Source organism: Eptatretus burgeri, chromosome 4 (genome assembly GCF_056783735.1).
Source record: "Eptatretus burgeri isolate ZD-2024b chromosome 4, Ebu_testis_v1, whole genome shotgun sequence".
In the NCBI taxonomy this organism is placed as follows: Eukaryota; Metazoa; Chordata; class Myxini; order Myxiniformes; family Myxinidae; genus Eptatretus; species Eptatretus burgeri.
Genome location: NC_140964.1, coordinates 49,744,867 through 49,754,374, shown reverse-complemented (window position 1 = coordinate 49,754,374; position 9,508 = coordinate 49,744,867). Strand labels below are relative to the sequence as shown.

The following is a 9,508-nucleotide window of genomic DNA, read 5'->3' as shown; positions in this document are numbered from 1 at the left end:
GGCGAACTGTCGCCGGCACTATAAACAAATTACAAATCCCTGCTGTAACCCACAAGGGGGCACTGCATAAGTGGCACAGCTGTGCTCCCAGCATATATGCAAACTTGCAGCCACGTGCTGCATATGAAATGATGATGATCGACCACATGTTAAAATCCCAAGTCCAAACCCCCAATAATTACGATTAAAATGGGGGCAATACCCCTGTGCTCTCACCTGGTAGAATAACGATACTGAGGAGGAAGTCAACGTGGGACGGAATCAGGAAAATGGAGCAATGAATCAACACGAGCCAAACCCGCGCTCCGCGCCAAGTTTCTAAAGTGAGGGTTCCTTCGGACGTCAATATATCCAATGTTCACAATGTGATTTATCAAATTTCTTTATATACAATGTTTCTTGTGACATTATTTGTGTCAAATTCACCTTCTGAGGAAGTCAGCACTGTACTGTACTGTACTGGGAGATACTTAGCAGGCAGACACGAAGCGGAGGAACAGTCGAGCCGGGCTGTGTTGCACGAGTGCGAGCGCGGGCGTACTGTGCCCGCGGCTCTCCTTTATTCCGTACGTGGTACACTCACGAGCCGGCCGACTCCAGCATTACTACGACGCCTCAGACGGCTTGCACACCTCATATCCCTCGCCGAACCCCACGGCCACTCCTCCACCATCACGCCCATCATGCATCATCATCATGCCCCTCCCCGTGGGCATGGCTACACCACACTCCTCCCTCCTAAAAGTATGATTATTAAATGATCAGTATTATAAGAAGCATGCAGAACACGAAGGACTTCGTATAATAATCATGGAAATAAAATGAAAATAGCACACCACATCATATAATGTGTCGATGCGAGCGAGTGGAGCAGCAAAGGTCAGGTCTGACCGCGTTACCGATATGAAGCAGCAAAATGAGAAGCACAGCAGCATTATGCAGCAAAAACGCCCCCCAGGTGGCCCATGCTGACATGACTCTGGCCAAGGTCGTAACGACCTCTCGAGCTAACCTCCTCCGGCCCCATCAAACGCCTCCGGCCCACTCCCCCCAGGCAGACCCGACGTAGATAAACATCCCGAGGCCGGTAGCCCGCTATCTGGAAGCCGTGGCGCCAGCCTTAGACCTTGGCCGGGGGCGCTGAATAGCGCCGCTGGCTGCATGCATTTAATGCGCCAAAACAACTCACGCACCACCATCAGTCGAGACGCCAACGCCCGTCCAAACGGCCTTGAGCGAACACAGCGAGTTGTGCTCGCAATCAGAGGTGGAGGTAACGCAGACCAGGGCACCAGTCTTGGTGCCGAGTCGATCTCCGAGACCCACACGGCCGCTAGACAGGAGCAACTCCACTTAAACCACACTGCAATCATAGGCTCGTTATAAATCATTACGAATAATACTCGAAGCATCGCAAATTCATTTTTCCGTACAGCGCGCTTTTTTGATAAAATCCCAGCATATGACAAAGCAATTACCTGCGGCCCGGGACAGTGGACGGCCAACTCAACCTTTTTATTCGCCACCACCGTCCCTGAAGCCCCTACATCACATTGATCATAATCCAATTCCCATTTAATGATCTCCGTCACATCCACTTTTACACGAGAACTGCTGGCATTTATTTCAACAACGTTAAACTGCATCAATAGAGCAAGGAAAAACACATATGCCATGAACAACAACCCACAACCCGCATCACGAGTCCGCTCCTTGGTTGTCAACTTGATGCTGCGACTCGCGACTCCCTTTAACGCCACGGGCCCACCGCCACCTGTTGAAGCTGCCTGAACCACACCGATGCGCATTGCCTCTCGAACCTTGCCACAGCGCGGGAACTCATCGCGAGAGCTGATACGGCTCTCACCGCCCGCCAGAGCCTCGCCCTCGGTACTCGATGAAGGCCTCGAAGAGAGTACCGGCACATCTGGAGGTACGAACCGGAGACCCAGTCCGAGGTGCGCAAGCCAGTCTCGACCCAACAGGGGGGGCCCCTCCCCTCGTACAACGAACACCGAGAGCCGGGCGCGTCGATCTCGGTAGCGCACTGAGACGTCGGCCCTCGCAAGCGGTGCAATCGCCTCACCGGTGTACGTGTATAACGACAAGGCCGTCTTGACCAGGCGAATACCGCGAAGACCACGAGCCGCCCGCTCACCCATGACCGACACCGCAGCCCCGGTATCCACGCAAAACACAGTAGGTTGGCCATTCACTTCGACTTCAACCGTGAAAGGCGTCGTTATCTCCGAACCAACGGAAAACAGACTCAACCGTGGTTGCATCTCCCGCTCTGGTTCGCCGGCATTGTCAGGCCCCGGTTGCAGGCCGATCTCCAGGTCACTGGGGTCCTCTCGCACCTCGTCACCCAAGACCCCAACGGAGGCTCCCGCCATCCGACACACACGCTTCAAATGTCCCACCTTGTGACAATGCAAACACACGGTGTTCTTATACGGGCACATTTGTCGCAGGTGCGGACCCCCACACCCCCAGCAGCCGCGGAAAGTCCCTTCGCTCCAGGCGCGACCGTGCTGCGGTGCCCCCTCGCTCCAGGCGCGACCGTGCTGCGGTGCCCCCTCGCTCCCGGTGCGACTGTGCTGCGGTGCCCCTTCGCTCCCGGTGCGATCGTGCTGCGGTGCCCCTCGTCCCGCACCGCCAGGCGCGCGTGCGACCTGCGGCACTTGAGCCACCGCTCGGACTCCGGGCTGCGTGACTCGCGGCACTTGTGCGATTACCGCATTGACTTCGGGATTAGCTGCCATACTCCAGCTGGAGCTACTCATTGCGTCCTGGCCAGCAATGGCACGGACATCCGTGAGCGTCTGTTCGACAGACGAAGCAGTCACGACCGCCGAGTCGAATGTGATGTCGGTCAATCGCAGGATAGCCGCTACCATCTTTGCGTCTCGCAGACCAGAAATAAAACGATCTCTGAGCCTTGTTGGACGCTCCTCTGCCGTGAATTTGCAAGGCACAGCCGAATGCTTCACTCGTGCCACGAAGTCCGCAACGCGCTCCTCGCCACCCTTAGCGAGATGATCGAACTGGAACCGCGCGAGATGTAACGACTTCTCCGGCGCCAAGTGGGTCTTCATTTTCGTCACGATGTCCTGAAAGGATAGCATATCATCACTGGGTCTATTTGGAGCCACCAAATCACTCAGCAGGCGGTAGTGCTCCGTTGATAGCGAGGCGAGCAAGATCGCCTTGCGTTTCTCTTCATCCTCTACATCATTTGCCCGAAAGTAGCAACCCAACTGTTCAGAAAACAACTCGAACTCATCTCCCCCGAACACGGGTACACGTCCGTGTGCCGTGCCGCGACCTTCCGCCATGTTCCGTGAGACACTTGGTTCCGTAGCTTGGAACCGCCCTTACACACGCCGATCCGCCGATCCTCGTCGCCACTGTACTGTACTGTACTGGGAGATACTTAGCAGGCAGACACGAAGCGGAGGAACAGTCGAGCCGGGCTGTGTTGCACGAGTGCGAGCGCGGGCGTACTGTGCCCGCGGCTCTCCTTTATTCCGTACGCGGTACACTCACGAGCCGGCCGACTCCAGCATTACTACGACGCCTCAGACGGCGTGCACACCTCATATCCCTCGCCGAACCCCACGGCCACTCCTCCACCATCACGCCCATCATGCATCATCATCATGCCCCTCCCCGTGGGCATGGCTACACCACAAGCACGTGCAGAAGAGGGTTTTACATTGCAGACGCTGTTTTCTCGGCGTGGCATTACACCTCTCAGCGGTGACGGTCTGTCGATGACAGACGTAATGACGTCAGCGAATGACCAATGATATGACGTCATTACGCCTCTCAGCAGTATCGGTCTGTCGATGACAGACGTAATGACGTCGGCGAATGACCAATGATGTGACGTCATTACGCCTCTCAGCGGTGACGTCACACGTCGCCATGCAAACGAATGTAAAAATTAGAAAATCGCCAAAAATTCCCAAACCTGTCCGTCTGGCGCGATCTCACACAGCCTACGCTGTACACTAGACCACAGACCACCCGCATGCCGAAAATGGCGACAATCCATCCGGCAGATTCGGAGGAGAAACGTCCAAAAAATATGGCTTAGCGTATTAATATAATAATGTTAGAGCAAACACTTATTTGGGGGGGGGGGGAACGCACCCACCCGAAAGTCCCCTCTGACCACGATTTTTTTTTAATGTCGTGAACAAACTTTTGTACATCATGGGTGATGAAGGTTGTGGTCACGTTTCATCAAAATCGTATCTGTAGTTTCAGAGAAGTTGCAACAACAGCGAGTATCGTCATTATTTAATATCTCATTCCCATGATACATCCCACATTCGAGATATAAACAGGACAGCCGGCTTAACGACCCCACAGGAAATGCAGAGTGCTTCACGGTGCCGCACCTACAAGAACTACACGAGAACATTAACTTCGGGGGGGGGGGGGGGTTCTTCTTCTTATTATTCTTCCTCTTTCATGTCGGTACAAGGCTGCGGGGTATATGCTTCATTGTTCTAGGGCGCGGCGTGGCCGCTGATGCAACACCCTCTGCAGGTTCGTTGAAGGGCAGGACTTTGTTAATTTGGCCAGGGTGCTGGCAACAACTTGACCACTGTTCAAGAAGGAAACTTAGAGGTATAAAACAAAGCTAGCTCCCGTGGAATGATTAAAGTTTATATACCGGTACCCAGGGCCAGATTTCGGAAAGTATTGTTGTGGTTGACCAAATTCGCAAACCACCATTCAGGTCCCTTTGGTGAGATATCTCAGTAAGTATATGTGTAGTTAGGCCCAAACCCGTTGTCTAGAGGGAATAAATGTCATTCATGAGGGCTGCGACTCCTCAGGATAGCCGTTTTTCTTTTACTATCTTTATTTTGGACCAGCTGCCATTATTACCACCACCAACCACGTCTCAACAGCCATCACAACAACAACCACCAACCACAACGCCGCTTCACCACAACCGCCACGACCTTTACCGTCACAACTCGCCCCCATCGCATCACCGTCATCTCGCGCCACTAGTGGGCACCGATGCTGGACTCGTGTAGGGCGCGCACCGAGCAGCGTGTTCAAAAGCATCGCGGACTTACCGCAGAAAAACGGATCAAAAACGGATCAAAAACGACTCACGCCCACTTTTGTTCCGTCCAATCGGTGAGCGAGGGGCGGTTTGGCCCCGCCTCCAGGGCGTTGGAGGGCGGTCGCTATCTGCAAATTCATGGATCAAAAAGCATTCACGCCCACTTTTCCTCGGGCCAATGGGGAGCGAGGTGAAAGGTCGGAGGCAGAGGGTCAAAGATGAAAGAGCGAAGCCACGGGGCTTATAAAAACGACTGCGTTCGTCAGACGAGGCAGTTGGAAGTGGAGGGAGTTGAGTTTTGGAGTTCGGAGAAGCAGTTCGCAGTTGGGAGTTCGCGGAGTCGGACTGAAGAGGACGGAGCTGTGGAGAGGCGGCGGCGGCGAAGGCGGTTGAGGGGGTGCTCGCGTCGGATTCAGGGAACTGCGGAGGGAAAGGCCGGCGGCGCGACCGAGGTCGTGGTGGAGACGCTCGTCGCGGGACCCGAGATTTTGTGAAATCCTCCTTTCCCCCGAGCATCAGCAACCCCCTCCTGTTTCCCCCCACGCTGAGATAGTGCGACAAAAGGGAGCCCCCTTCCCACCCCCTGCCAGCCACTGTCCGCGAGGCCCGCGGAGTTGAGGCACCACCGCCGCTCCGCGTCTCATCATCAGACGGGTAGGCCCGACACGGTCTCGGCCCCAGGCCCGCCTTCCCCCCCTCATCCTGGAGGGTGGTTCTTTTTCTTTTGCTTTGGGAATATGTGTTATCGGCGCCGTCTGTGAAGTAAAATTGTATAAGTGTTGCCGAGTGCTCGCGTAGTCGGTAATAGATCTGCATTGTTGCATTTGCTTTTTGTGTTCTTCTTTTACATGTGCTTTTGGTGGAATTGTATATGTGTGCTTTCCGTTCATCGCGGAATAAATGTGCTTATTGTTGAACTGTTTTCCCGCTTCGCTTCGTCATTTCTTTCATTGAATCCCCACCTTGCTTCACATAAAGGGTTGGTCGTGGGCTAAGAAGCCCGATAATTAATCGAACCGTCGAGGCCGACGAATAACACCGCTCGGTTATCCCGATAGTACGGAACGGGTCGCTTAAGTGGCCCGTGTCCGAAGTCGACCTGCGGCGAGGTGCGATCGCCCGGTCTACCCTCCGTGTGGGTACTTAGGTAGGTCGAATTTGGCGAGCAACCCTATCCCACGCGGGGGCCGATTGGCACGATCGCGGTGAGACCGAAAGGTCCACCCGTGACTGGTTCCCGGCGTTAGTCCGAGAGGGTCACGACTGGATTGTCCGTCCGGTGGGCGACGTGTCGCGATTCGAGTTACGTGGCCGTCCGCACGCCGGCGGGTGCGAATCTGCGACACTGGTGTCAGGTCGTGCGATATAAACCCATCGCCCTCCTCACGGCACTGGTAACGGAGAACGGGAAAACGGGCTCTCCTGTCTCCGGCTAAATTCACGGGAATCGGTCCAGGGGTGAGAGAAGCGACCCCCGATTCCCTCCAAATTACGAGAGATTCAAATTAACCCTTTAAGAGAAGCAAGATGGCGTCTCAAGGCGAGCGGGAGCCGGGGGTATTAGAAATGTATATGTGTAGTAATGTAGAATCCATGGTCCAGGATGAAATCCCCGTGCAGGAAATGTTGGTTGTACAGGAAAACGAACTCGCCCAACTGAACCCAGAGCCCGAAATGGGTGCGGCAGCGGCCGCGGTGTATGACACCTCCCCTCCCCCTCTCCACCAAAACCCTTCCCCAACCCCTGCCGAAACGGCTCACCCAAGCGCACCCGACATGGCCCAGCTATTCACCATGCTGGCACAAATGAATGTGGAAATGACAGCGAAGATGAATGCGAACATGAACAAGCAAATGGACGAAGTGAAAACGAGGATGGATGCGAATACACAACAAATAAATGCGGATATGAAAGACGAAATGAAAGGCATGAACGAAAGGATGGATACAAATACAAATGAAATGAAAAACGAAATGAACAAGCAAATAAACGGAATGGAAGCAAACATGAAGGAGGAAATGAAAGAGCTACGGGGTGAGACGCAGAACATGGGCCGATGCCTGCAGGCGGGCATGAAGGCCGTGACCAGGGAGATAAAAATGGCGACTCCACGTGTAGGAGCGAACGAGCTGGAAGGGGGTGCAACGGCTGACAGGCCCGCGGTGGAGACAGGTAAAAAAATAATTCGGGGGACGTGTTGGGCGAGGGTCGTGACAGAAGAATCGACGATGACCGAAAGGGAAAAATTAAATGGGGAGACCAAAACGTGTGAGACGAGACACGAGGTGACGACAAAGGAAATAATAATAGTTGAGACAAGGGAGGTAAAGGGTGAAGAGTTGGCAGAGACACGGGAGATGGGAACGATAGAGGGAAGACTGCACGATGAAGACGGGGTAAGTGACGCACACACACACACGGAGGTAGTGGAGGAAAATGGGGGTGAGCTGGTGGACTGGGTGGAGACCCAGTGCGAGCAGCTGGATGGCCTCCTCCAGGAACGAGGGGAGGGAGTATGCCCCCTTGAGGCGAGTCACGACCAGGTGAGTTCGGTCGTGCTTTGCGAGGTTGAGAGGAGGAGTGCTGTGGACAGGTGCACGGAGAGCTTGGGGGGTGTAGAGGCCCCGGAGACCCTTGTGGGGACACGAATCCCCAGTATGGTTGTCCCTGTGTGTGTGGTGCAAGGTGTGAGTGCGTCCCCGTGTGTGGAAGCGACCCCGTGTGGGAGTGGTGTGGTGGCGATGGTGCCAGAGTACGTGCTTCCCAGCACGCCGTGTGTAAAAGGGGCACCACGGGTGAGTGAGGCACGGTGTATGAGTGAGGCACCGCGGGTGAGTGCCCCCGCGTGTGTGAGTGAGGCACGGAGTGTGGATGAGGCACCGCGGGTGAGTGCCCCCGCGTGTGTGAGTGAGGGACGGTGTGTGGATGAGGCACCGCGGATGAGTGCCCCCGCGTGTGTGAGTAGTATGGTTTGTGTGAGTAGTGAGGCACGCGTGAGTGAACGGCCGAGTGCAAGGGAGACCGTGTGTGTGAGAGAGCGGTATGTGAGGGAGATGTCGGTTGGCATGCGGGAGCACGCAGCCGCGTCTCCCGGTGTGAATGTAATGGTGTGGAGTGTGAGCGTCATAACACGCAGGTGTGCGTGGGTCGAATGGCGACGACGGCGACATGTGAGGAAAGGAAGCCGAGTAGCGGCTGTAGTTGTTTCGGGGACCGTGCCGGGTTCACCCAGCAGTGAGCACGAGGTCCGTGCTGTGCAACGCACGAGGCCGCCACGTGCCCGCTTGCGAGAGTGAATTCCCGGTCCGGAAACGCACGCGGTGGATTTGCCGATCCCGCGGACGGACAAAGTTTAGGCAGGATAATGGATTTGGACCGGACGGGATCTCCACGCGATCGTGTGTGTTAAGCTCCAACGGGCAAAGCACATGTGTTCGCGTGGGGAACCCCTCGAGACGTGGGGCTTGTTTTTTTATGCGCACGGTGACGCCATGGCTGCACGTGGGGTTGGAATTCTGGCAGGAGGGGTATCCCTGCCGGATGGTACCGTCCAAGGAGGGACGAGGAACACGTGCAGCTGCATGACGTCACGGGCAGGTGCAAAGTGCGCGAGCTCTGAGTTGCCGCGCTGGTGCTGCGCAGGTAAAGAAAAAAGAAAAAGCAAGCCTCACTTTCGGGTGCACAGGATTCCTGGGCAAGGGGTGGAAGACCCCCTTGGCCTAGGGCACAGGATGGAAACTAGTTAGGGGGAAGGGTTAGCTTAGCTAGACCGACTTCATGGGGCAGGGGTAAGTCCTCATTGAGTCCGTGGAATGGATTAGTTAGAGGGATTGTAGCGAGATTGAGGATGGGAAATGGGAAATGATTTTTGATGATTTGGAAACAGTGACAGACTTGTGAATGTGTAGCGGGGACGCAGCTTAGCTACGTAGTGTTAAAAGGAACGTGCTACTAGTTTAAGGGACGACGTGGGAGCACGAGTTAGTTAGGGGATGCAGATAGAAGGATGGCAGAGTTCAGCGGTGAGGGTGTTGAAGAGTTGCGAGGTGAGTACATGATGAGTGAGTGAGGCCAGTGGGTCTGTGTGAATGGAGCGAATGGGGAATGCATGGTGCGATGAGTGATTGGGAGGAGGAGTGACTCCCGCCCAAGGGACCCCGGGGTCAGTATAAAGTGAGTTAGGGGGTTAGTCAAATTGAAAAATGGAGGTTGTTTTGTTGTTGATGGGAGTGTAGGCTCGAAACCCGTTTGGAGGGGTGCAGGAGCCCTGTTGACGGGCTTGGGAGCGTGGCTGCGAAAGGTGAGTATCGCTGAGTGGGTACCCCGGGCACCAGGCTAGTCGGCCGTGGTAGGCCAAGGGCCCATGGGGTCCGGGATAGCGTAGTGGGCACGGGTGCGCCTGCTTGGTGCGGGGG

The 9,508-nt window shown here is 55.3% G+C and overlaps 1 protein-coding gene across 2 annotated transcripts in view; it reads right to left on the bottom strand.

Annotated features, from left to right (window-relative positions):
• Window positions 1–3,685, bottom strand: part of LOC147028014 (uncharacterized) — a 39,369-nt gene extending 35,684 nt beyond the window's left edge. For both annotated transcript variants that reach the window (XM_085877939.1, XM_085877940.1), the window contains exons 1-2: window positions 427–3,685; window positions 217–318 (exon numbers count right to left, since the gene is read on the bottom strand). In XM_085877939.1, coding sequence (XP_085734065.1) covers window positions 1,008–3,338 — 2,331 coding nt within the window. In that variant the 5' untranslated portion in view covers window positions 3,339–3,685 and the 3' untranslated portion in view covers window positions 217–318; window positions 427–1,007. The remainder of the gene's footprint in view (window positions 1–216; window positions 319–426) is intronic.
• Window positions 3,686–9,508: the final 5,823 nt, after the last annotated feature.